We start from the raw sequence: 27,150 nt of genomic DNA, 5'->3' as shown, positions 1-27,150 counted from the left end.
GGCATTTACTTCTTGCAGTGACTAAAAGTCATCATAAACGGCTGTACAGTGTCAGTGTCATGGGAGAAGAACATGGCGTGATGGCTCGACAGGCTTCACTGTGTCTGAATGGCCAGACAAGAGTTGCCTTTTGTGTCTACTGAATGTGAGCTCAGATGGTCCCACTTCCTAATCTGGCACCAGCATTGAGAACATTTCGATTGATTTGATTTGGTGAGGACTGAATGGCCTTTTGTGAGTCTGGGAGTTGTCACAGTGTTCATTTTGGGAATAAAGTGGCCATTTGACTGCAGCTTGGATGATGGAAGAATACAGTTATTGCTTTTCATATGAAAATAACTTATCCAAAGTGGATTTTGTTTTCCTTTTTTTTTTTTTTTTAGCTGTTTGACAGCTGCTTTTGTATTTTGCAGCTGTTTTTTAATCAGGAAAAAGATTTGCTGCTTTTAGGAAATTAGACTGTGTGCACCGAGCAGCAGCACTGTCTTGAGGCAAGATGTGAAAAAATAAATAATAATAATGAACACAGATCTCCCTGGAATCGTCTGCCCTACAGCCATGAGAGTATACTGCCACAGAAAATGGACAAATTATAGTTAGACAAAGACACGCATGCACAACATGCAAGAGAGACAATACCTTACAGACACATGAACATAAGCACCAAGACAAAGGGCTAAGGAAAACAGGACGAGCCTTCAGGGCTCCACCCACATTTCAAACACAGACAATCATCAGGGGAAACAGTTTCCACTACAACACCTGCCACAGTCTGCTGACCTGACCAGGGGCAGTCTGTTATGTCAGAGTTTTTAGGCTTTCTCAAAGAGGTACAGACAGGGATTTCATCTCCAGCTCCAGTAAATCTTCAGTCATATATTTGAATGGGATGAAGAAGGCATTTTTACAGTGCATTTACATAGAAAGATAACTAGATAGGTACTTTCTTAATCCCAAAGGAAATTGCAACTCCCAACTCATTTTAGCTACCTGGAAACAAAAGGGAAAATATATAAAAATATATAAAATGTAAAATACAACAATACATATAGATTACACGAAATGTTGTCTAAAGTATTTCCTGCCCTGTTACTCCAATTATGGCAACAGCGTTGCAAATCAAAGCTATACTTATCATTTTCAAACGATTTGAAGCTCGCTGTTTAGATAGTTTTTACAGTCATCTTCTGAACAAACCTACCAATGTAAATTAAGAAAGAAAGTTTTAAATTGCCAACCTGTACAGGGTGTACCCCGCCCTTGCGCAATGTGAGCTGGGATTGGCTCCAGCACCCCCATGTCCCAGAAACGGATACGAGGTAGATGATTATTGGAATAACATGTGTAACAGGGTTGCATTAGTAAGAACAACACACTCAATCAAGGCTGAGAATAATGAAAAATAGAAGAGAGGACATAAAACTGCAGCACCAAGTCGCGAGGTAGACAGCTAACCAAGTCAATCACTCAGTAAGTCAATGACTGTGGGCTGAACCATAGGAGGAGGAGGTAAGAGATAAAACCAGAGGGAAAAGGATGGAAGTGACAAATAGTTGATGCTGCTAGGAATCAACCAAAAGAGCCGTCTGATTCTAGACAAACAGGAAGGAGGAGGAATGGATACTGATCTAACACTCCTAGCCTACTGGGCTGGAGTTTGATCTGTAGAGACAAAAACAGAGGGCAGGATGGGAGAGGATGGTGGGGGGTGTTAGTCCTCCAGCTATCAGTACAAGTAGGAGGAGAAGAGGGTGGGAAGACAGCGTTTAAAGGGGAGGGGGAGAAACATGAGAGAGAAGGAAGGAGAGCGCACACATGCCGCCTGCTTGAATTGGAAGGGAGAGGAAGGAAGAGCAGAGATCCTGGCGGCTTGCTTAGAAAGGAGGGTGGATGTCTGCAAAGTGAGAAGGCCGGAGAACGCTGTGCCTGTAGTGTCACAGTTAGGGCACTGGGAAGGTAAGGTGATTACGAAGACATTAGAGTGTTGTTTATATTTGTCCAGTAGATTATTTGGTGAAACTTTTTATTGGTGAAAGCTTGTAAAAATAAACAGTAAGTAAAGTTGAGGAGACCTGACACTGGATCAACCACAGGGAATCATGCTCATAGTGCACAAGTCTTGTGATCTGTGTTGGAAGATACAAAGAAAAATTCTTCTCTAAGTTGTTTTTCTGTATGTGCATGCCACTTCTCAATATCTGTGTGTACTTTGGGAGTTTCTCTGCTGTAAAAAACATGTGAGATAAGAAAGATACAAACACACACTGACAGACATTCTCTCTGTGCCATACGCCAGTGGTCAATGAATGAGCATCCTTGTAAAGAGAACTCAAAGCAGACGAGTCTCTCCCTCCCCTCTAAACATCCCTCAGGCCATTTTCTTTTTTCTCTTCTACATTAACTCTTTAACAAGTTGCCATTATGCTGCTTACACAGACATGGCTTCAGACTAGTAGATTCTGATTTGAATGCCGGGGTGAGATGTTTATGGTTCATATGACCAGCATGCAGTTGAGTAATATCTATTTTTTGTGTATGCACTTAATTGCTGCACTGCATCATTAGCCTCTTGATTTCAAGTTTGTTTGGTTGTGGGAAATCAATTAGATAAATATTTTATAAAAACAAAACTCTTCATATGTATTGTATGTATAGTAGATGGAAAATGCAATAAATACTAATTATAAGACATAAACTATAGCAATGATCATAACCAACATTTCAGCACCAAATCTAAAATTTTAAAACACGCATACATGAAAACAAAAAAAAAAAAACGTTTTTGGGGATTACCCACATTTTCCATTTCACACCCATTTCTCCAGCCTGGGAAAAACAATGGCAGGGACATGGTCAGAAGATGTGTCTATTTGCATTAGGACACAACTCCCACCCCCATCCCCAGTATCTGAGAAACAATACTGAATAGAGGATTGCCTGATGTCATCCGACATTGTTGTCACTAAGCTGACACGAATCATACATCCTCTTTCCGCCTTCCCTTCAGAATGTATCAATTCACAAAAAGAATTGATACAGTATGAAATTTTGCTCCCATACTAAACAAGTATCAGAAAGTAGGATATTCCCCCCACCTCTTTCCTGATAGGACAAAGGTCACCTCTACTTCCTGTGACTAAGGCATCCCCATTTAGTCTTCATAGGTCACAGAGCCAGCTCATGCCAAATATCAAGAGCTCCATGACCAAGAGCTCCTTGTGGTGAAGTGACAAACCAAAGAAGCGCCTTGAGTCACACATAACCACTTCTTCCTTTTTTTCTGTGTAGTGGCTGCAAATAATGGTTGCATCTCGATTCTGCATGATTAACAACAGGATATGCTGTGATGTGCTGTGCTCGTCAGAGATAAATTTGTTTGGTTCATTCTGTCTTTTTTATCGTGTTATTTGGAGGAATCCATCATTGCTTCTCATCTTGGCTCAAAGGCAACATGAAATAGCAGCACGACAGTTCTCACCCTTTAAAAGTCTCACTCCCATCACCAGTTTGGATGAGTTCCCACAACTTGATGGGCGAGCGTTATCATGCCTGCACAGATGGAGCAGTCCACCCTGCAAATGAGGGTTTGGTAAATGCAAATGTGCCATTAGACTTCATTGATTCCTTCTGTGCAATCAACACACTGACTACAACATGTCCAGTGTGTAAGAATAATTAAGAATCATGATCATTTTTTACTTGCAACATGATTTGTCTTTGTTTAGTTTGGCTAGTGCCTTATTTATTCTCAATAAGAGGAATCCAGACCAAAAACCATGAACCTTTATAGAATGTAGTTAGTCGAATCACACAATGGATTTTAAAGGAAGGCTTGTTCACAGATGTGCTATATTGGTATGTTTGTAATTAAGGTTGAAACAATTGTGATATAAAATTATAATATAATTAAGTTCCTGAACTAAATAATCAATTCATCAAACAATAGCAACTTAATTATCAACATACTATGGCGGCTAAGCCTAAAACTTAAAGACACTGAGGGCTGCATAGACGGGCTAAGCATAATTGATGCGCTTGCTGTACACCACTTCATTGTGTCTTGTGAAATAAAACATCCGATGTCTTCTGCGTTTAATTTTTATGGATTATTTATTTCTCATCGTTTTGGTCTTCAATATGTTACATGCAAGTGTCAAACCATTAGTGTTCATCAAAATCCATAAATCCAGCAAACACAAATACATCAACAAGACTTAACTTGGCGTGGCGTGTCGGCGTGTCGTGCTCTCACTGTTTGGCAACACCTGTTACCTGATGAAGGGTAACCCACCTAAGTAGGCATGCGTCCCAATACACAAAGGTGACTCCTTGTGACAAAGTGGGTGCAAATACACCATTTGCTCCTACTTTTCCCATCAATGCCACATAGCTTACTGATTTAACCATGCTTATTAATTGTTTGTTCAGCATTAATTATTATTTTGCAGACACTAACTATCCTGGGTTTGCTTGTAATCTGAATTATATTTGGTTAAAGTTCTCATTTCAAAAACATCTATGGTTAAAGTAAAACACTGACAAATGCTTTTATGTTTAGTTATAGTTTATTGGCTTAGTTCAGTTTCATAATTCAATCATTCTTTCTCTGCTACTTACCATACCAATCATGCCCTAAATTTATACACTGGTGAGATCATTGGTGATGTCACCAGGTTGGACCATGTCGGGAGGGTGGTAGAAGATTATGTGGAGTAAATTATTTACTGTGATGTTGATTTGTTTATGTATGGTTGTGAGTGAGTTATGCGGTAAGTAATGGAAAAGGGTTCACCTTGGAACTTGGTGAGATTGTTTTAACTCTATCTTTTTCCTGTGTTTAGGAGATACGTGTTATATCCCTGCAGCAATGATACAGTCCCATTGCCTCTGATGGACTGCTGATAGAAGGCCTAATTAAGCAGTTGCTTTTTAGCTGTCAGGGGCCTTAGGACATCAGTGTGTGCATCATGATGACAGTTTTATTTAAGTTGAGTTTTGATCAGTTAACTATTAGTGTTTTTGTGCTTTTTGTACTTTTTTTTGTGTGTGTTACATGTGTAGCATGATGCCACTTTTTGTAAATAAACCACTTTGTGATACCTGAACAAGGTTTCCTGTGTCTGCCTCCCAAATGATCAGCCACTCTGGTCAGGCCGCATCTCACTCTGAGCGGACAACTTAGTATCCTACATGCGCACACACATATTACCCCCCTTGAAATGGCCCTTACACATACCAAACAAAAATTCACAGTTTTAACTTGGTTTGTGAAGCTTTGTGGGTTTCAAAAAAAAAATGTTTATTTTCTCTGTTATATAATTAGAAATTGAATGTCTGTGGATTTTGTGCTGTTATTGGTGAAAACGAGGAATATAAGGAAAGAAAAAGCCTTGGGAAATTCTGTTGTTTTTCCACTTTTTCAGAGCTTTTATTCACTGGACAATCAAACCCACTTAAAATTAAAAGAGTTGATGGTGCTTTATTATATCAGTAAATGTTTATACATTTCTTTTGTCTTCTCAGATGTCATGGCGTCCAACCTACCGAAGCTCCAAGTTTCGAAATGTCTATGGGAAGGTAGCCAACCGGGAGCACTGCTTCGATGGAGTCCCCATCACCAAGAACGTCCATGACAACCACTTCTGTGCCGTCAACTCTAAGTTCCTTGCAGTTGTCACTGAGAGCGCTGGCGGGGGCTCTTTCATTGTTATACCTGTATCTCAGGTAACTGCCTGCCGTCACAGTCTTGATTCTCTGTTTGTTGCTATGCCAACCAAGGTAAAAAAGGAGTACTTGACTCTCTGCAGGCTGCAGGGGTTGTTTGTCAGATGTACATTGCTGTAAGCTCCACTCTCAGAGAGAATGTGAAGTCTGGCTTTGAGTATTTGGCTTTGGCACATTTGATGAAATGTGTATTATGTTAGGCTGAATGATTCAAGGCATTTGCTGTCGGCTCTGTAGTATCACATGCATTCTTTTAGTCTTTTAGTCTCTTTTTTTCTCTGCAGCTTTATAAACTACTGTGTTTCCAGCAACTTTGCAGCATAGTAAACTCAGATTTTGGGCAGCTGTTTCCACAGAAGTGAAGCAAAGGCACTTTCTGAGAGTGTGAAGTCTGCCAGACTTTAATTCTAAAGCAAGAATCTAAGGGATTGTTGTGTCAGAGTTGTGCCAATATGCGCACATAAGGCAACGTGTTTCTCCTCACTCCAGGTGTCTGGTCTGGTCTGGTCTCTGGGGAAGTCCTGTCTCTGTTCTAGTCTCTGGATGGATCCGGTCTTTGGTCTGGACTAGTCTGGTCTAGTTTCTGCTCTCTGCAGGGGTCCGGTCTAGTCTGTGGAGAGGTCCAGTCTCTGGTCTATTCTGATTCGGTCTAGTGTCTAGTGTCTGTAACCCAAGCTATTACTCGCCACCAATTAACCTAGACGTGTTCAGGTGCCCGCACCGGGAATCACACCACGCCCTTCTTATTGCGGGGTGATGGCACTAACCACTCCGCCACCGTGCTGCTCAGGTCACCAAATACACTTACATCAATTAACCGAGACATGCCCCCACTGGGAATTGAACCATGCCCACTATGCTCAAGTGACCACATTCATTCATTCATTCATTTATTTATTTATCCATGGGTAGGTGGGTGTACATTAATAATGATCCCCCTTGGAGAATTTTCCCGTCAGATATGTTCCTTTTTGTTCTGGGGAAAAACAAAAAAAAATTGTTTATGTAAAATGTCGGTCAGTTCTGTGTTTATAATGAATTCAGTTTTTTCGTGAACGCAGATTTTATAGGGCCCTATTTACCGAATGCCCAGGATGACCAAGCTTGACATGAGCGTCACGGTGTGCAAGCTTTGCAAAATGAGGAACCCATGTTTAACTGAACAATTTTTTTTTTTTTTTTTTTTTTTTTTTTTTGGAACTTAAGCTATATGTGATATTGCTTTTATGCAACAATCCCATCTAAGCATGGATAAATGTGAAAAAGACACTTTAATGTCTCCATTTGTCATTCTGCCTTGCAAAGCAGACTGGAGCAGATCATGAGGATCCTTTGCACACCTATAGATTGAAGCAGAAATTATGAATCAAATTGTAGCCCCAAAAATCATAATCAAATCAGATAATGAGATAGTAAAAGATTCCCACCCTAGTTTTACAGTTGTTAAATTTTTTAGCTCTACTTGTGCACCTTCTCTTTTCTAATTTTTCGATTACCTGGAAGTTAGGTGGGGACAGGCACTGCCAAGATGGCCATGATAAAGCAACCCACTTTAGCAGTGCCTGGCGGTCTTTGGGGAGACATCACAGAGGCTGCGCCCATCTTTATTAGAGGTAATGGTGAACTTTTCATCCCAGTCTGACCACAAAGGGTGTTGCCTCTTTAGACAGACTTTGCCAATGTACTTGAAAAGTGGTTGGCTGCCGAGCAGGTTTCAGTCTTGCACCTATCAGAGGACATATTCAATGGGCTGAACACTTCAGCTGTCTGAAGTAGAGGGACTTCAGTTATGTTGCATTGTACTATGTGTTTCTGTGTGTGTGGACAGTGATGCCAACCTTTTTCATTATTCTCTTCAGATCTTAATATCACTGTATCCACAGAGCAACAATGAAAATAATCTGGGCTCACATCATCACTTTATGTAACCTTTATAAAGTCCTGGAAGTATAGGGGGCGAGGGTCTTTTCATTTTTACTGTCTACAGTGGCTCATTGAGATGTGTCTTTTAAAGCTGGTGGGATGAAAAGCAGTTGCTGTGAAGTTCTTTGTTTATAAAGCATCTTTGTTTTGACCTTTTTAATTTTAAAGACAGTGCCACAGAATCATGCCATTGTTCATATATAAATCACTGCTTGCACAAACTCATAGAGGGCTTGTCCGCTTAGGGTCTGCATGTAACCCCGGTAATATATTTACATCAGATTGTGTTATTAAATAAACAGGATTTACTGAGAAAAGAAGTGGATATTGTGTTGTGTGCCATTGACAGTACTAGGATCATTCAGAGCGCAGTCAGTGTCAAGCTAAGATTTCTCATTTGCTGATAGTAAAAAAGTAATTGAGGTGGTAATTCTTCTGTCAGATTAGTGTTTCAATCACACTTAATCTTCTTTCCTTAAAGCGTAAAAGCAACAGACTGCCTAATAATTACTGTGGTAAATTTCATGCTGTGTACTCTTTCTATGGCTTGTCCAAACCCCATAACTTGATCAGTTTCCTGCAAGTCGATATATTGCGTTTAGCTGAATCATTTCAGCAAGTTTCTGCTGAGGTGACGAGTTGAAGATGAAATGAATCATACTCAGCAGGATGTCAGCTTTATTGGGACAGTAGCTGCTCGTTTATATGAGTTAACTCAGGATAGGCCACAAAATGAAACCAGGAAAGACTGAACAAGGCTGAAAACTTAGCTCTTCCTCTTCTCTTTGATTAGGTAAACAAAGGTGGTTTGGTTAATGGTGAGGCATGAGCACAGCAGACTTATTACCACGACAGCCGGCGAGACAGCCATATGGTTAGCTCCAGACAATGCCACTAGAGAGTGGAAGGACTACCGCTGGCGCCACCTGTCACACGGCACAGCCAAGAAGATGACACATAAGGTCACGAACACCTCTTCATCACCTCACACAAAGAAAGCACACTGCTGCAATCACCACTATATTGTACTCTCATGACTATTACTACTGGCACAGTGTGTGCAGCACATCAGTTTCTAGGTATTCATAGAGTACAGCTGTTCAGGAGGGAAGGATAAGGGAAATCTAAAATAAGATCTCTTCTTTTGCCCACCTATTTCTTGCAGAAATGCTCCCTTTCAGATCAATATGAGATTTTCGGACATTTCTCCATATTTCCTTATTTTAACTAAATAAGAAATAGCCTTTCCTGCATCTTAGCTGGAGTCTAAACTTCAACATGAACACAAGTTGTTGGTGAAGTACTGGAAGTGCTTTTTTTTTTTTTGTAAAACCCAAGTTGGAGAAATCCTTTCTTTTATGGATTTGATTTTCCATTATAATTGGATTATATTTTAATAATCATATTTCCTCTTCCTCCTCCCCACTTCCTGATATTTCATTGACGCGCACGCTGACAAGATTGTTTTTGTCAGATTTTGGGGTTTTCCACCAGCAATGAATTGATTTGATATACAGTATGAAGAAATTAATATCCTTACGACATCTAGAGTGTTTACAGTTAATGTAATTACTCTGATTGTTGGCATACAGTATACAGAAATAAAAGGGTATTTCCATCATGGCAGTCAATGGTCATATTCACAAAGAGGGATGATACTACATTATAACTGTTGAGCTCAATTACTACTGTCACTATATACACAAGCTCCTACTGTACAGTGAGGCAGATGCTGCAGTGAGCCAGTGATGGGGACCTGATCACCTGACCATCCAAACAGAGCTGAGGTGCATTAAAGAGATCGGGTGCATAAAAAAATTAACATGAGATAAACCACAGATTCAGCTCACTTTGCATACTAAGTATGGCTAATCATGTCATTTTTACTTACTACTTAAGCTTGGATCAATGAGCAGCTGAATCAGAAGAAATAAAATTACTTGTTCATTTCCTCCTGTTCTGAAGTTCAGAAATTATCCAACATTTTAGCCAGTATAGCCATATGATAATTTCCAAAAATCTTGTGAATGTCTGTGTTTGGAATCAGTTGTAGTCAGACAGCAGTCACAGAGCAGCAGAGGTAAGCCTCACTAGTAAAGATTTATTTCAAATTAAGTTGGTTGCAATTGCAGTTCTGTGCTTCTGGCACACTAGAGCTGACCAGCACATCTGTGAGTCCTGCTGGTGGAAGGAACAGTAGTCTAGCAGGTAGCATTGTGAGAAGGTTCTGGGTTTAAACCCTGAGCCTGGAGCTTTGTTGTTTAAGGTTTGTATCTTCTTCCTGTTCCCTCCCTCTGGATAATTCATCCACCGACCAATGACTTTAAATTGTGGGTGAATTGCTGTTTGCTGCCCACCATGAGCTGCGATTGGCTCCAGCTGATAAACAGTACAGAAAATGAATTTATGTTCTATTAGGCTTCTTGATTTTTTCATAGACCCCCTGATCCTTGTGGTTCCCATTAGACTTCATGTCTTTGCAGGTAATTAGTCTAAGCTAAATACAGCGTCCCTTAGATCCAGTGTTATTAATGTTTTTAGGTCATGTTAAAGCGTCCCAGTCACTGTAACATTTATAGACAAAGCTCATCATCAAAACTTGATCGAGCATGACTAGTGATTTTTTTACATTTCATGTTTAAGTAGTTTTTTCATTCTTTACTGAAACACCTATACAAGTATATTAATGAGCAAGTTAGAATTTCTGTTTGACTATAACAAGAAAACCCAAAATGAATCAGCCTCCATAATGAAATCATACAGTGTTTGTGTTGTCTACAGCTCATTCGGTGCTGCTTAGTCCCCCTGTGTTTTTTTTCTTCTTCTCTCATTTTGACTGGATTGATGTCACATGATGATGTAAGTTGGTCTGATTATATTGGAATCATGACGCAGGTCAATACGAGGCTAATACAGATCAATATGGATAAATACTAGCTGATAAGTACATCTACATGTCAGGTCCAGGCTGTATTTTACCATTTGCTGCTAGAATATGTATTGTATCTTTTTCCATTTGGAGTGTGAGGGGGCAATTTCAAAGTTTTTTTTGTTTAAGGTACAGTGAGTCAGTAGATACATTCAAGACTTCATCAAAAACAGTAAATAATTTATCATTCAAAGGTTTTGTTCAAGCTTGATAATGGATTGGAAGTGGATCTTCATGGTCCAGTGAGGACACACACACACACACACACACACACACACACACACACACACACACACACACACACGTGTTCACTGAAGCATGACTGGACACCACTAAAAAAAAAAAAAAAAACTCTCTGGGGAGATAAAAAGAAAGAGGTCAGTGGATTGAATTGGCATCAAACATTCATGACACTGTTAAAAGGTTTCTGCAGTCTGCTGTTAAGAGCCAGTGCCCCTCTGTGGACTCTGCAGGTTACTGCACAGCATCAGAGATGGCCTCAGACATCCCTGTGCAATAACCTGCTCTGTTTTGTTTCTGTTCTGGCTTTATTGAGTCATTTTGCCATTTCACTGGGATTATATTATATTAGTGTATCATCAATATCAGCTGAGTGTTATTACACCATCGGCAATCATCTGAATTGAGAAACAAAATTCATTGCTTACATCCTGAAGCAGATATAAATTAATACATTCTTCTTGTTTCCTTCCCTACTCATAAACATATTGGATAAAAAAAATCTTGTTCTGCTCTTGAGTTCGGCATGAGGCTCAACCATGCAGTTGTATAAATGTAAATAATTCTTTGACTAAACTCTGTTTTCAATTGGACAGCACAGCTCACAGGACAATAGATTTTATGGTTCTTAGTAGCTGACACTTTTCTGTCTTTGGCAAAACCTTTGATGCAGTTCTCCCTGCCAGCTCTAGCAGTTAATGCCACATCCAAAGGTGCGCAAAAACACAAGCAACACTTTTGCCATATTTCAAGATCCACATTGACATCATTTATCTTCCCACAAGAAAGCTTTCGTTCACTCAGACCTAACCTCAGCCCAATAACGCTGACAATTGAAGCATAACAATATTTAGTTGTCGTCTATACTTTCTGAAGTAAGTTATTTGACAAACACAATAACTAAACCTCTATTTTTGAGTAGTTCCAAGGGTTGCTACGTCCCTTGGTTGGAGCTGGGGGCGATGAGGAACAGTAAACGGACAAATCAAGAACTGAAGAGGAACTGGCAGGAGATGACGGTTTATTTTGAAAATAGACTGAGGGATTTAAGTCCTTAAATGTGTGTGTATCGCAGGAGGGCAGGGCAAAGGTTGTGTGCCAAAGCAAAAAATTCAATTAAACAAAATGAGGCCTAAGCTATCTGCCTTTCTGGCAGACACACAAAAGAAAACCTTTCAACCTTATCTAACAAGGGAGTTTTCAAAACAATAGCAGGGATGGCACCCACCACTAACCTGGTGTACGATAACCTAACCTTTGTACAATAATCAGCAGGCTGTTATGTGTATGGGACCCCAACTTACCTAAACCTGCAACCACATACCTCCAATACAGCTCTTATTTAAAAGCACACACACAGCAGTCTTATTCAGATCAAGAAAGGAATAGAGAGCCCTAGCTCCTGATTCGGTGGGAGCCTGAATCAGGTGGGAGGACTCCAGGTAGGTGATTGGTCACTTGGACAGGCCGCACTCAGTGGGGTATTAGCATGCTCAGGTGGAGCCCATCCACCCCAATCAGCATCACATTGGAAACAGGTGAGGGAGAAAATGAGAAATAATCACAGTGCCCTTGTCTGGCATGTCACAGTGTCCAAAATGAACTTAAATTATTTCTAATCATGCAGCTCAAAGCTAGGTATGTTTATCTATAATTATTATATTACATGTGCAGGATAGCTGCAAGTGTAGAAAAGCATCAGTGCTAATGAGCCATGTGCTCTGCATTTGGCCGCACCTCATGTCACTGGAAATAATCTTTTTTCTACTTGCTACATCTGTTGAGTGTTGGTAATAATAAACCTTGTTCCTAGTGGTGAATGCAACCCCTCTGAGGCAAATGAAATACCACTCATTTTGCTCTGTGCAGTAACAAAAAGAAATTAGCCTTGAGAGCATTTGGTGTTAAAGGAATGAGAAGTGATTGTTAGTTCACTGCATGCCAACCTCTGTTGCACTGATTTTGTGAAATGGTTTCAGAGAGTGAATTCAGCATTGAGACATGGGAGGTAATTTCATCTTTCTTTCATTTCATTAAAAAAAAAAAAAAATTAATGTGAAATGTTGTCTGTCTCTGTTTCAGTCTGGTCGCCTGGATTCTCACTGTCCAAAAGTGTGTGGACACCAAGGCAACGTACTGGATATCAAATGGAATCCCTTCTTTGAAAACATCATAGCATCCTGCTCTGAGGACACTTCGGCAAGTCTCCCAAATTTTTCTTAAAATTTTTCTGATGAGTTTATTATCACAACAGTTTGCAGATGGTATGGTATGGCTTCATGACCTTGAAGATATGAAACATACTGTTATTCGTCAAAACATGAGCTTGTGAGAAGCTGGGGTTGACAGCAATCAGTCTGGAAGGCAAAGTGGTCACCGGCTTGCTATGGCCAGAGCGTCGCTGATTCAGAAGCTTGCGATTGGATGTTGGTGGGCAGCTTCTCTGGTCAAATTTGTCATTGTGCGCAAGTGGTCTGAAAATGGCATGAGTTTGCTGGCTGCTCAGTAACTGACTACATAAAGTGATATTAGACACATCAAATCTCAGTCACCATCACACGTAATCTTAAATGACGAACACTAAGACCCATGCAGGACTTTTTTTTTTTTTTTTTTTTTTCCCCCCTCCAGCACATGCACCTGTTAGATGAGCCACTGCAATACTGTGTCCTGTGTAGCACTTTCACTTGTTGAGGGATAATCTCCTCTGGTCCAACACAGAGCCTTGGACCGTAGCTATAATCCCACCTAATCCTAATGCAATGGGTTACATTGATAGCATGTGGTATTTTTGATCAGAGGGATCTCAAGCTGCACCATACTGATTGTGCTCTGCTGTTCTTAGTAATGAATTGTGAAAAATACGATTTCCCCTGTCAACCTGTTCTATTAAAAATGTGTGTTTTGTGTTGCCTGTTTTAGGGTGGGGGAGCCATGAATTCCATTCTATTCATTGCTTCTTTGTGAATATGGCAGGTGCGAGTATGGGAGATCCCAGAGGGAGGTCTGAGGCGCAATATGACAGAGGCAGTGCTGGAGCTGTACGGTCACAGCAGACGGGTGGGCCTCATCGAATGGCATCCCACCAGCAGCGGCATCCTCTTCAGTGCTGGCTATGACTACAAGGTATTACAGCATTTATGCAACAAGCTTGAAGCAGCACAGTGCACTGAATAACACCAGTAATTTCCCTCACATTGAAAATAAATCAAATGAAAATTTGGTTGATTGCATTGCCCCAGTTCCTTAGCTCATTGCAGGAGATACTTGCAGATACGTGCAGCTCAATTATTTGTTTAACTACAAAATATTTCCAAAAGCACTAATAGAGAGCTTAATGAAAGGTATAAGTAATAATTTTTTGTAGCCCTGTCTTTCATCATCTGCTCAGGCTGCTTTCCAACCATGACCCTTTGTCTTATTTCACCTTCCCGCAATATGCAGCAGCACACAGGGCCAAAGTAGAATTTAATTCACAACCTGACAACAAACGCCAAGTGCATCTAACAGCTCCACCCAAACAATCTTTCCTGACTGTGTCAGATCCTGATCTGGAACCTGGAGATTGGAGAGCCGGTGAAAATGATCGACTGTCACGCTGATGTTATCCTCAGCATGTCCTTCAACACAGATGGCAGCCTGCTGGCCACCAGCTGCAAAGACAAGAAGCTGCGAGTCATTGAGCCACGCTCGGGGAGAGTCCTTCAGGTCAGAGGGAGGGGACTCTGGAGGGGTATTTTTATTGGATGTGGACATTGTGGGAAGAACTGTCTGACTCTCCAGACCTCCTTCTCATGACATGACTGTTGGCCAAAGAAATTATTTTCATTCAGTCATGTATTTATCTTCCACTGAACCTTTCCTTTACTGCAGGAATTTAAAATGATAATCTCCACATTTTAATGGTTGGCCAGTATGTGAACATATTTCTCTTTGATGAGGTCAGGCACCTTAGCGTCATAATGCTTGAGTGCACAAAGCAGGGTCCTTAAATACTTTTGTACGTTTGAGGAAGGACTGTACAGAAGCAGGAAGTCTGCACACAGCTACCCTGACCTCCGTCGCTGCTACATCTTTGCAATGAACTGAATCTTCAAACGTCAGTGTCAACCTGTCTGAAGCTCTTGCGGCTGGTTGGGCACACACATCTGATTTCCCAGAGACGTGATGGCTATAGCAGCAAATGAAGATCGTTTTTTTTAATGACGTATTCACAACTTGCACAATAAACAACTTGTGTGTTTTGTGTAGCCTTTGGTCCTTGACCCCTGGAGGACAAATAGAATTAATTTTGCTAAATCAATATTTTTATTACAGCAATTAAAAATTTACTCATTAACTCTTAGTAAAGTTTAGTTTTACAAAATCCAACCTTGGCAGCATTAACAGCTGTTTATTTGCAATGTCACTTAACTTTTGTCCCACATCTCTTCTGCTGACCTCACTGTGCTAACCAGCTAGCCTCGCCTATCATTTTACCTTCCTATAGCAGCCTCCGAGCAGCCCTGGAAACAGAGCAACTCAGAGGCCATTTTACAACCTCTTATTAGAAAGACAATAATGGCTGACGCGCTTGTCCAGCGACAATCGCCACCACTTAGCGACAACATTAGGTTGCTAAATTAAACCAAAACTGGTCTGCCCGACTTCTAGACCTTTAAGTATTCACCTCAAAACGTTTTTTGATTTCACTCATATGCTACACCAAGTGGAGATGATTAAGATGAAGCAACAGGAATGGGGAAAAGAAAAATGGGACACATAATGATATTGAACTGTTCCTGAAATTCAGGTTTACATTCACATGAGTCATGTGGTTCAGTGTGCAGGAAGTAAATGAGATGTAATTGTATTTATTCTTGCATCCAACAGGAAGCCTCAGACTCAACTATAAAACTAAATCAATCATATTCTACTTCGTGCCATCGATTTTATGTGCTGTATTTGCTTTGTGTAAATGGCATTAAAGCTCCTCTATTTGCGTGCATGACTTCACCAGCAAGCCAGTTGTAAGAACCACCGTGTAAGCCGAGTGGTGTTCCTGGGCAACATGAAGCGGCTCCTCACCACAGGGGTTTCTCGCTGGAACACCCGACAGATCGCTCTCTGGGATCAGGTCAGATTGCACCTCCATATGGCTCATTGCTTTAATACCAGAGGGGGTGCAGTAAGTCTGTGTGTTTAATGCGCTATGTGCATATGTGTGTGTCTGTGTGTCTATCTTCCCAGGAGGATTTAGCCATGCCAATTGTGGAAGAGGACATAGACGGCCTCTCGGGACTGTTGTTTCCCTTCTATGATGCTGACACACACATGTTGTACCTGGCAGGAAAGGTTAGAAGTCTTCTTCAGATTTTTAAGATTTACTGCACTCTATGTGGAAAGTTATATTTTTGACACATTTGACAGAGACAAATCGCTCAGCAGAAACATGTAGTATTCCTTGAGATTTTTGCTCTTATTGCACATTTTACAATATAAGAGCATGCACAATTAACAGTAATAATCACATCAGCTTGACTGAAAATGCAAAAATAAAACAATAATAGCCATGACTGTTGTAATGTACGAAAAGGCTGCTGCTTATATATGTTTATAAAATATATAAATAATGCCCACATGCTGGTGCATTGGCAGGGGGACGGCAACATCCGGTACTTTGAGATTACCACAGAAAAACCATTCATCCAATACTTAATGGAGTTCAGGTCCCCAGCTCCACAAAAAGGACTAGGTAAGTCATCTGCTGATCTGTGGTGTATATACTGTCTCATCTACTGTGAGCAGGAAGAGGGAGAGCCGGACATCAGACTATTTCCGGGGGGGGGGGGGCTGCGTATGAGGTGTACTGCCCTGTCACCCGTGTCTCCCTCCTTTGTCCTCTCTCAGGCACACCTGAGTGAGAGGAAATAAAGGAAGAACATGTAGATGCATGTGCACAGACACTCTCCTTTTTCCCCAGGCATTGCCCCCTTGATGCCTATTTTGCAGCTGGAGGTTTGGTTATGTTTAATTTATTGTTTTAGTTAAGCCTAGGAGATGCTGGAAGCGACAGCCCATTGCGAGGTTGCCCCAGCATCTTCCCATCTTTTGTTCTTTTTGTTAATTGTCTCCAGTCCTTTGTGATTTAATCTTTGAGTTGTTTATCTCAGCAGATTCCATGTTGCAGGTTCCTTCTGCTTATTTTTGCGCTCAGATTTTCTTTATTCTATATGAGAGCCGTAATAACATGCTTATGTTTTTGTCTTCAGGTGTGATGCCAAAGCATGGTTTGGATGTGGCAGCCTGCGAGGTTTATCGCTTTTACAAACTAGTCACCCTGAAGGGTTTGATTGAGCCCATTTCAATGATTGTGCCAAGAAGGGTGAGTGGGAAAGAAATAATGTAATCAAGTCATTTGACACACCATTGATCATCCTTGGAATATATTTATTCAGCACTTAATGGGGAAAAAAATGTTAATTTCTAGTTTAAATTTAATCGATCGTCTTAGCAACGGCTGGAATTGCCATACTGTGGCAGGTAATGCACTTGGAGTTTCTGGTTTTACTTGAACAATGTTGGCAGCTGTATGTAAAACGGATACAAAATCCTTTTGGAATCAAGCAGAAAGATAGTATTTGCTTTGTTAAGGCTAATAAATCTTGTCTAAGACAAGATAACCTGTTTTTATTTTCTCCTTCCCCAGACTTAATAAACTATAAATTATTCCACATGTGATTGCCAAAACAAGACTGTCTGTGGTGTTTCCTGGTTTACAGTCAGACACATACCAGGAGGACATCTACCCCATGACAACAGGAACAGAACCTGCGCTGTCTGCCAGCGAATGGCTGAGTGGCATTGATAGAGGTAAACAACGCTTCAGACATTGGATTGGATCAATATTTTTCCAAATATAAACCCATGTAACTCAAAGATCTTAAGTGAATATCAGAATATCATCACATTTCAAGGTAAGAGAGTGCTCGTATCTTAGCCATGAATGACATTAAAAAACAGCCAGTCTCTTTCTACTCTTCATTGCTAGCGGACATATGGCTCAAATTGTCACCATCATAGTGAAAACTCCCACAAATCTTTCCTTTTAGTCGGCATCACACAATTCAACCTGGGCTCTGAGTCACAGGTCATGCGGTCTCTCAATAACACAATACACCACAAGCCAACATGAAAACAAACGCATCGAGGGGACCTTCATCTGAATGCAACTTAAGCTGAGCAGTACATTCTTTCTGGACATTTCTTAGTCCATAAGATTTAGAATTCAAATGAGGTAAAATCCGTTGTAAATTTTTCTCTCTCCATGTGCCTGTTCACAATCCATGAAGGGCCAGTAATGTGCAAGTCTAAGGTTTTGTTTGTAGTCTGTACCTGTTGGTAGGAGAGACGCGTCTCCTTTAAAACACAGATGGAAAGATTCTGGCGGTGGATTATGAAACCACCCTCCAATATTTTGACTGCTTGTTTCAAAAAGGAGAAAACAGAGCAATTCCACAATAAATGAAGAAATGCACCACATTCCCTTTGACATTTTCCATTTATGAGTCCAAACTTTTGAATTTTTTACTGGAGTATAATAACTGTAATTTCATTGTATATAAATTTGACTCCTGCCTTTCTAATTGACCACCTGGAAACGGTCACTGTGTTTTTCCACTTATGTTCAATATTTGAATTTAGATGTTTTGTAGATTTGCAGCCGTCTTCGTTTACACTTGACAAATTAAAGCAGAAGACAATTTCTTATCCCCCATCCCCTAAAAAGTCAATCCAAATGCTTCTCCAACATTGCTGACCTTTATAAACCAACAGAAGAATCTAATGATGAAAACTGTAGGCTCCAGTATAGGGTATTTATAGGTCAAGGGGAAAAAAAACAACTGTGACTGGAGTTTGACTCACCAGGTCCAAAATGGAGCAGTAATAGAATCCCTGTGGAGGACTTAAGCATCGTTGTGCAGTGTGTTTGGTTTTCTCAGTGATTTATTTATTTTTACTCCTTTGTGAAAACAGACCCAGTCTTGATGTCCTTGAAGGATGGTTATCATCGACCAAACCAGTTAGTGTTCAAGGCCCCTGTGAAGGAAAAGAAGAGTGTGGTGGTGAATGGGATCGACCTTCTGGAGAACGTACCACCAAGGACAGAGAATGAGGTACGTGATGAGCTAATGATGTGAAGAAAACGGCTTGTACTTTACTCTGTTCTTCCTCTATTATATATGAAGTTGTGGTACTGATTATTTGTATTGCTATCGGTGAGGTTGCTTTTTTTTTTTCTCTGGTTTAATGCTGGTATGAAAATATATTTGTTACAGAAAGATATTTGCTCACTTTTTTCTTTTTTTCCCCCCCTCCTACACAGCTCCTACGGATGTTCTTCCGGCAGCAGGATGAGCTGCGGCGGCTGAAGGAGGAGCTGACCACCAAGGACGTGCGGATACGGCAACTGGAGCTGGAGCTCAGCAACCTGAAAAACGTTAGCCCCAACAACATCTGACCTCTCAGCCTTCTGGACTGGCAAAGCTTCTTTCTTTGCCACCCCTCCCCCAAGATCTGACCTCCAACGAGCTCTCCCACTCCGCTTTTTTGATATGTTGCATTATATCATGACTTGATTTCAGCTGCCCTGCATAGTGCACACAATAACCCGATTGCTGTCGGATAATGTCTTAGTTGGTGTAGCTCCTGGAATATATGATAAGTAATAGAGGTAAAGCAGTGGTCATGGATTGCCACCGGTCAATTTTGGTATCATCTGTTTTTCCGAATTAATACTGTTGATTTAGCATTCTCTCGAGTGTTGTGACCTATTATTGCATATTGTCTGCTAAGACCACCAAGGGGTTTGTCTCACTTTGCCCTTCTGATGAGGCAATGCTGGATGATATAAAGACTGTCACCTGATCCTATTTTTCTCCCCCAAGGCCTTAGACCCTGCTGCAGATGAGCTTTGCAGCGAACTGCATCATCTCAAAATGGCTGACGTGAAGTAGCTTTTGCACCAGAACAGCGTTTGGAGACGTGGGTCGTTTTTCACAGAACTGCTCTTCCATTATTTCTTTATCCACCTCTAAATGTTGGCTGCAATTTTACTTCACACTGACACATAACTAACTAACTCTTTGTACAAGGAGAGATTAATTCATTAACTTTTTTTTTCCCCCCTGGGGGGCGGGGGGGGTTATTTTAACAGAGGGAAAGCAGCAGGTGCTGGGCTTTTGACTACTCCAGTGTAATCTTAAATGAAACCTCACTGGCCGTTAGTGGTTTTTCGGGCTAATTTGAGGCGATAATGTATATTTGCTTCTATTTATTTGTCATATTTTTAGCTAGTATTTGTTAATCCAATTGTTTTTGATGTTTCCGATTGTTGTTTTTTTGTTTTTTTTTGGATGTTTCTGGTTGAAATGGTGCACAATTTGTGTGAAAGTATTAGTTTGACTCCAACAGCATAACTTGATAAGGTATGAAAATTTGCTCTTTCCTATTTTGATCAGTACTGGAAACTTTACCAACAATCCCTTTCCATTAATCTAAATATATAACTATTACTGACACATGTTAACTGTAGAAATGTGATTGCAAGGTCTTTAGCTTTTCCTTCCTCTCTTGTATAATCCAACAGCTAATATATATTTTTTTTTATATCTAGTCAGAATTTAAGAGAAGTGGACACTGGGTTAACAGTTGATTGGCTTAATTTTCCAATTTTTTTTTTTTTTTCCAGCCAGGTTCAAGCAGTTATCAAAAAAAGATTCAGCTAAACAGGTCATGTATCTTTTAATCCACGCTCACGCCCCTTCAACTGGATGTTTTTACTCATTCTGCCCTTCATTCACAGAGAAAAGAGGAAAAAAGGGGGGGTTGAAATAGCAACATGTGACAAGAATGGAATTTTTACCCTGGATGAGCCAAAAGTAAGTGAGACTCAAGGTCGCCAGTCATCCCTTAACACAATACAGTGTGCACAGGGGCCAAAGCTTAATGGCTACAGGTAAAATAATCAGGAAAAAAAACAGGAGCCCGAAATGAGGTGCTGAACCACAGACACGTGAATGGAAAATGCATGTCTCTTCCAGGAAAAATAAAAGCAACAAAGTAGAAAGTGGGAAAAGGATCCCGCAGTGGCCAGTGACAGGCGAGGGGGCATCTGGAGTTGTGCCGTCTCTTGTAGTTGTACTGTAGTCGTACATGATTGTTTTTAGGAGTGCAGAATAATAAGGTGGCAAAGACTTCCAACATGACTGAAGTTTGCTTTGTACAAATATTGGATGAAACCTAGTGTCACTCCCTAATGACACCTAATGACACTCCCTCCAAATTTCTGTGGCACTACTCCAGATAATTTTTTTTTTGGGGGGTGAAAAGTAAACCACAATTTATGTTTGTCCAGTTTGGTCTTTTTCTACTCTGTCATCAATGCCTGATGACTTAAAACTGAAGAAATGTACAGTTATACAAGGACCACAGACTTCAAAACATATATAAAAGGGATTTATTTAAGTGAATGAGAGGGAAAAAAGAAACTGAATTTAGCTGATGACAATGTACTTTAACAGAGTGAAAAGAAAAAAAAAAAAAATGAGGTAGGCCAATTTGACCTTTGCGTATACCAGTGAAAACAAAATTCAAATAACTGACCTTTTTCCAGAGTTTACACTTTGAAACAATACATTTTAAATGCACATAAGTTGTAGCTGTAACCTCCATGTATGTTGATTACATTTCTACACTACCACCACAAATGCAAACATTGCCACCTGTGTGTCACAGAAAGGAACATGGGGGAAAAGCAACAATGAGCTCTGATGGTGAACATTTCTCTTTATGGAAAGATTATGCATACAAAGTTATCTTCAAATTCAAGAAATTCACACTGCGTATTTTAGATAAAGCAGCATACATATTTAATATCTTATTACAGTTCATAGTTTCACCTCAGTTGTCTGTTCAATGTCTGCCGTCGTCAAAGAGAATACAAAAAAATAGATTTGGTCATTATTTACAAGAACACGTAATTTCCGAACTATCAAAGCTGAGGGTTTAAGGAGGAGGAGCAGCTTTGACAAGGGCAGACTTTTTTTTGCTATGATTTAAAAATATGCCCTGTGAGGGTCACACTGTGCATGTTCAGACAGGAGTTTCACACCAGGACAGCAGAGTATTGGCATACTGGTGACACAAAAAACACATAACTTACATTTAAAAAAAATAAAATAAAAAAAGAGAAAATGAAAGTACAATCTAAAAATAAGTTTAAGACAAAGATAGGACAGCCATACACGAAATTCAGTAGTTGACTATAAAACGTATTAGACATGCACTCTTTTTCTCATTTCATTTTGGATGGGGGAGAAGGGGTTGTCTTATTTTGTGTTTTTTGTTTGGGGCTTTTTTTTTTTTTTTTTTTTTTGGGAAGGGCAGGGTCTTAAAATACAGAAGTCATCAGAAACAGTGAGAAAAAAACATTTCTTAAAAAGGTGTATCTTTGCTATTATTGATATTACAAAACTGGTGTCCATGAAACAGTCAAAAGTGGACAGTAGAGACTGGAACACGGGAGCATCAAAGGTACAGAAATGTGACGTATTTCTCCAGACAACCCCAACTACCTGACTGGCCAATTACAAAACCACTCCTACTGCAATATGAAACTGGGGTAGGGAAAGGGGGGGCGGGGGGTTCATGGGGTTGTTGGGAAGTGACTGGGAGATACAAGTTTAAAACAGTTCACAACTTAGCTTAAGAGTACTTTCAATCATCTTCATCCTCTTCCCCTTCTTCATCCAGTTCCCTTTTTCTCTTCTGACCTCGCTCTTCTTCTGGAAGATAAACAGTCACACTTCAAGACTCATCCACAAGAACCAACATAATAAACCGCTCTCTGCTTTCTGCATCATGATGGCAGCAACACTGCTTCAAATGGTTCATAATTTTCCACGGCCAAGTTAAATCCTGAGTAAAGTTTTTTTTTTGTTTGTTTTTTTGTGTCAGCAAAATCCCAATTTTATATTATGGATTATTTAAGCAGATGAAGAGTATGTAGCATGCTCCTACAAAGGAAGAAATTATTAAATACCATCAAATCAACAACAAAGGACACTATTCGAGTACACGTCAAAGGACAAAGGAAATGAAAAAGAAACAAAATGACATCTAAGTTCGAATGGTGGTCCATCATCCCGGAACAGCGCCAAGAAAATTTACAAAAAATGACTGAATTGCTCACTGTGCAATGTAATTGGTAGAGAAAATCTTCAGTCACAATTTGATTGCTCTTGCAGGGGTCTGTTATTATTAAAAAATATAAAATGAAAATCCAAAACCATTTTCAATTCATCATATATAATATTTTTCATTTTTTCCCCCATTCTTTGAAAAATTTTCCACATGAGAATTAGATGTGACATGATACAAAGTCCTGTCCGTGGTTTCATGACTCCTTGCTGTTGCTGCTCAGTAGTTGGTGGTGGTAACATCCAAGAAAGCCAACAAAAGCAGCAAACATCGACATGGACAAACATAGAATATTTGAATTTTTACTTCAAATGCACTTTGTATGGGATTCTACATGGGATGGAGAGCGTCTGTACATTTAAAAGGTCACCAGGGGATACACAATGCATTCTGGGAATTATTATCATAGAAAACATATCTTTGTGTACAAAAACATGGAACAGTTCAACTTCAAATGTGTCTGCAAAAATAATATTTACTTAGAAGCTTATGCTTCTTTAAAATCAATGACCATTTTACTCACCCTCATCATCTTCATCATCAACCTCTCTGTCATTCAAATCGTCATCCTCTTCCTCCTTGCCAAAAAAAAAAAAAAAAAAAAGGCACAGAGGGGGTGTGGTTATTTCAGACTGAACATTTTTGACAATTTAAAGAGCAACTCTCATCACTAAACTTCATCCCACCTCTCCACTCAGTTCCTCTTCTTCCTCTTCTTCATTCTCCTCATCATCTTCCTCTCCTTCTTCCTCCTCCTCATCTCCTGGTGCTGTGTCGTCATCATACTCTTCCTCATCTACATCTGGGTAATACCAGTTTTTTAATTGTTGTTCAAAGCCTGAAATTAGCAACTTCAAGAGATGGTAGAAAGAACAGCAGCTGTGCTCATGAGGGTATGTGAAAGCACACTTGCTGCAGCACAGAGCTTACCGTCTTCGTCGTCCTCGTCATCGTCCAAGCCCTCTGCATAAACCTCAGCATCAGAATCCGGTGCCTCTTTGTCGTCTTTGTCGTACCCATCCAGGTATGTGAGCTGGGGTAGTAGCTTGAACACGTTGTCTCTGTATTCATTCAGGTTTGTCACTTCACAGTTAAACAGATCTAAGCTTTTCAGGGTCCCCAATTCTTTCTGTCAGAAGAATAATAGGGTTTGATAAATAAGAAGAGGTGCCCCACCCCCCTCACACACGCACACACAGTTTTAATTTCAGGTCTCCCTTACCAATGGTTCTATTGTGCTGAGGTCTTTAATCTTGTTGCCACTGAGGTTGAGATGTGTAAGGTTGGGACATTTCTCTGCCAGGACTTCCAGCCCTCCTGAGATCCTGTTATCACTGAGTTCAAGCTGTCAACCAATAAAAGAAAATATCAAAATATGCAATCATGAAGACCTTAAGCTCTAGGCTTATTTTGATCGAATATCACCCACCTTTTTGAGTTTATTTAGCTTTGGCAAGTGGGCGACTGTCGTCAGTCCAACATTGATTGTGCTTAAAAATTCCAGCTCCTCGAATTCATCTGTTAGACCTTCGATCTTGCCTTCATTCGAGCGACAGTTGTCTAGCACAAGTTCTTTGACCTTTAAAGCAAATGAACACATTTATCACATTAATATGTGTCAAACTAGATTATTCTGGTATTCTAAACACGACAAGGTAATGTTGAAGTTGTAAACAAGTGGATTTTACTTCTTGTTGTTATATGCAAAATTTTAAGGGAACAAACTTGTTTTGTTTATCATGTAGATATATAATAAATTCAACCCTCGAACCAGGTTAAACAAAGACAGACAGACTTTGGAAATTTTTTCTCTTTGGCAGATATTACAACATGCACAATTTGAATCTGTTCTTGATTCAGGAGTTTTCTCCCACTCTTCCTGCAGGTCACTTTAAGGTCTGAGATGTTTTTAGGCTGCCCCGGAGGTTTCAAATCCACCCACACATTTTCAGTAATGATCAAGTGAGGGGACTGTGAGGGCTGAAGGCTGTTCATGTCAGCTTGTGCTTCTTGAAATAGTTCATGGTGGGTTTTGAGATCTGCTTTGGATCATTGTCCTGTTTTAGAAATCAGCCTCTTTTCAGTTTCACTTTGTTGACTGACTTCTCTATCCAGAATTTGCCCACACTGTGCAGAGTCCATTCTTCTGTGAAGTGTATCCTATGTACTGATGTAGGCCCCCATGATGAACCGTTGCTGTCCACTGAACAGGCCCAGTCTTTTGCAAAAGGAAAATGTAACAAAGGTTAACTCCGCTGGTAATTTTATAAATCTGAATCAGAAATACTTAATTAGTACCCTGAGCGGAATTCAGATTTTCCTGAAATTTCAATTGACTACGCTCTCAAATGGCAAATTTGCAGATCATCAGTAAAGACATGGCTGATTGATTACATTTTTTGGGGTTTTTGTTTGTTTCTGCCAATCGACTAATAATGACAGTCTAATTTGGGGCCTAATGTCTCCAATGTGCTGCTGGACAAATGGACAAATGAAAATGAAAAGCCCTCATTTTGCATGCAGCTACAGCACAGCCATGGTTTCTCTGTGCGGTGGACATTCAAACAGCGCTGCTATCGATATCTGACCTCAGCCAATCAGCTTCAAGGAGGCAGACTATAAAAAAACCAACACTGTCCATCAATAATCTGCGGACTGCGCACATTTCAGCGCGCTAAGTATCGCGATGCGCGAGTTCTCCTCCCACGACATAAATACCACATGCCGCCGGTGAGTCCTCCCTCCCTCCGCAGAAACACACACGGAGGGCCGGCCTGTCGCTGGCCGGCTGAAAGTGTGATAAGAGCGGAGTGTGAGCGGCGCTGACGCTCCGCAGTCAGAGCCAGTCCTGCACCGGGGCGTCTGTGAGTAGGAGGGGCGGCTGAAGCGGGCTAACCTGCCATTGTTGCTTGTGCCAAACAGTCGCAGATTTGTGGATCGATGGTCTGTCTAGACTCCTCTTAGAAATAAGCAGGTACGAGGAGCCGTCCGCCGTCGAGCGTCGACTGAACGGGATTTTCGGTGCATTTCGGTTCGCCTTTGTTTCTCGGTAAGATGGCGGCTTGTCCTAGTTCTGGGAAAGTGGAGCGACATCTCGGCTCTGCCGTTTGTTTTCATTAGAGGCGCGCAGACAGGGGGAGAGACGGGGTGAAGCCACCTAATGAACAGCCGGCCCGATAGTAACGACGACGTCTGTGTTTGCCCCCCCACCTCCCCGCCGTGTTGTTGCCCAGCTCGGCGGCTGGTGACTGTCCGCGCTAACACCGCTTTCTCTCGGCCATCTGTGCGCACCGCGGCTCCGGCGGAGGCTCCTCTGGCTGCTGGCCGCCGAAAACTGCCCTTTAATGCACTTTCCCGGAGAAACGACGAGAGTTGAACCGGACTGTGTGAGGAGATCAGTAGTGAGACGATAGATCGAGGCTGTGATATTTATGCATCATTGATAATTTCATGACTTTGAGTATCCGCATCCCTAACGCGCCAAGTGCACGGCTGCCTTATTTTTTTTTTCTTCTTTCCGTGAACGCGTCTCCCGGCCAATGCGTGCTGATCGCTCATCCAACAGCCGCTAACCGACAATGCCACCGGATTTTAAACGAGAAAGGGGCGCGTTCGTAGATCAAAAGTTACAAATATGGCTTCTCATACCGCTTGCCTTGTTTATACCGCTGGCATAGGAAAAAAAAAGAAGCCGTGCTGCATCTCAAACTGCAAAACGTGAGCTCAGAGCCGCGCAAAAGTTTAAGCAGCGTACCTGCAGCACCCGGAGACCGTAAACACGACCGCAGAGGAACAATGTGACCCGGCGCCTCCGTCGTCTTTTAACTTGGAGGAAACTTTGTATCCCCACAAACCCAAGACATCACACGAAAGAGTCTCCATTAGCTGAGTGTGGAAACACAAACCGAGCGAGCCGGCAGGCCGACTTACGTCTGACGGAGTGCGGTTCCGCAACTCTAGATGAATTCTTTTCTTCATGTCCATCCTTTGATCCGCGCACCCGTGATGCGATACACACTTTTAATAATTACTGCAAATGCAACTACCACCTCCAGAACAGACTGCTGTTGTTCATTCAAACTTGATCCGCTCGG

General features: G+C 40.9%; 2 protein-coding genes across 13 annotated transcripts; one reads left to right on the top strand and one right to left on the bottom strand.

The window, feature by feature from the left end:
• Window positions 1-1,825: 1,825 nt before the first annotated feature.
• On the top strand, window positions 1,826-22,200 carry coro2ba (coronin, actin binding protein, 2Ba). Of its 2 annotated transcripts, none has more exons than XM_029498125.1 (12): window positions 1,826-1,956; window positions 5,524-5,724; window positions 12,899-13,015; window positions 13,793-13,942; window positions 14,360-14,524; window positions 15,816-15,932; window positions 16,049-16,150; window positions 16,454-16,550; window positions 17,068-17,180; window positions 17,578-17,668; window positions 18,833-18,972; window positions 19,182-22,200. In XM_029498125.1, the coding sequence occupies exons 2-12, from the start codon at window positions 5,524-5,526 to the stop codon at window positions 19,314-19,316; spliced, it is 1,428 nt and encodes a 475-aa protein (XP_029353985.1). In that variant the 5' UTR covers window positions 1,826-1,956; the 3' UTR covers window positions 19,317-22,200. The 2 variants fall into 2 exon arrangements, with proteins under 2 accessions (XP_029353985.1, XP_029353984.1); XM_029498124.1 differs by having other exon boundaries at window positions 16,046-16,150.
• On the bottom strand, window positions 21,298-27,150 carry anp32a (acidic (leucine-rich) nuclear phosphoprotein 32 family, member A). Of its 11 annotated transcripts, XM_029498128.1 has the most exons (8): window positions 26,987-27,150; window positions 24,486-24,635; window positions 24,279-24,401; window positions 23,987-24,185; window positions 23,743-23,852; window positions 23,580-23,634; window positions 22,630-22,641; window positions 21,298-21,756 (listed from the first exon to the last, which is right to left on the bottom strand). In XM_029498128.1, the coding sequence occupies exons 1-8, from the start codon at window positions 27,038-27,040 to the stop codon at window positions 21,656-21,658; spliced, it is 804 nt and encodes a 267-aa protein (XP_029353988.1). In that variant the 5' UTR covers window positions 27,041-27,150; the 3' UTR covers window positions 21,298-21,655. The 11 variants fall into 11 exon arrangements, with proteins under 11 accessions (XP_029353988.1, XP_029353993.1, XP_029353986.1 ...); XM_029498133.1 differs by lacking the exon at window positions 21,298-21,756 and having other exon boundaries at window positions 22,211-22,641; window positions 23,743-23,825; window positions 23,978-24,185; XM_029498126.1 differs by lacking the exon at window positions 21,298-21,756 and having other exon boundaries at window positions 22,211-22,641; window positions 23,743-23,858.

This window comes from Echeneis naucrates, chromosome 3, assembly GCF_900963305.1.
Source record: "Echeneis naucrates chromosome 3, fEcheNa1.1, whole genome shotgun sequence".
Classification (NCBI taxonomy): domain Eukaryota; kingdom Metazoa; phylum Chordata; class Actinopteri; order Carangiformes; family Echeneidae; genus Echeneis; species Echeneis naucrates.
Note: the sequence above shows the minus strand (reverse complement) of the source record. Positions and strands in the feature narration are given on the sequence as shown.

Excerpts from the sequence above, each read along its gene's own strand:
- coro2ba (XM_029498124.1), top strand. The coding sequence starts at position 5,524 with ATGTCATGGCGTCCAACCTACCGAAGCTCCAAGTTTCGAAATGTCTAT. Across the intron at positions 13,943-14,359 it reads GTGCTGGCTATGACTACAAG|ATCCTGATCTGGAACCTGGA; the intron begins GTATTACAGCAT and ends TGACTGTGTCAG. Across the intron at positions 17,669-18,832 it reads GCTGAGTGGCATTGATAGAG|ACCCAGTCTTGATGTCCTTG; the intron begins GTAAACAACGCT and ends TTGTGAAAACAG.
- anp32a (XM_029498128.1), bottom strand. The coding sequence starts at position 27,040 with ATGGACATGAAGAAAAGAATTCATCTAGAGTTGCGGAACCGCACTCCG. Across the intron at positions 24,402-24,485 it reads AGCTAAATAAACTCAAAAAG|CTTGAACTCAGTGATAACAG; the intron begins GTGGGTGATATT and ends ATTGGTTGACAG. Across the intron at positions 23,853-23,986 it reads TGACGAGGACGACGAAGACG|ATGAGGAAGAGTATGATGAC; the intron begins GTAAGCTCTGTG and ends ACCCAGATGTAG.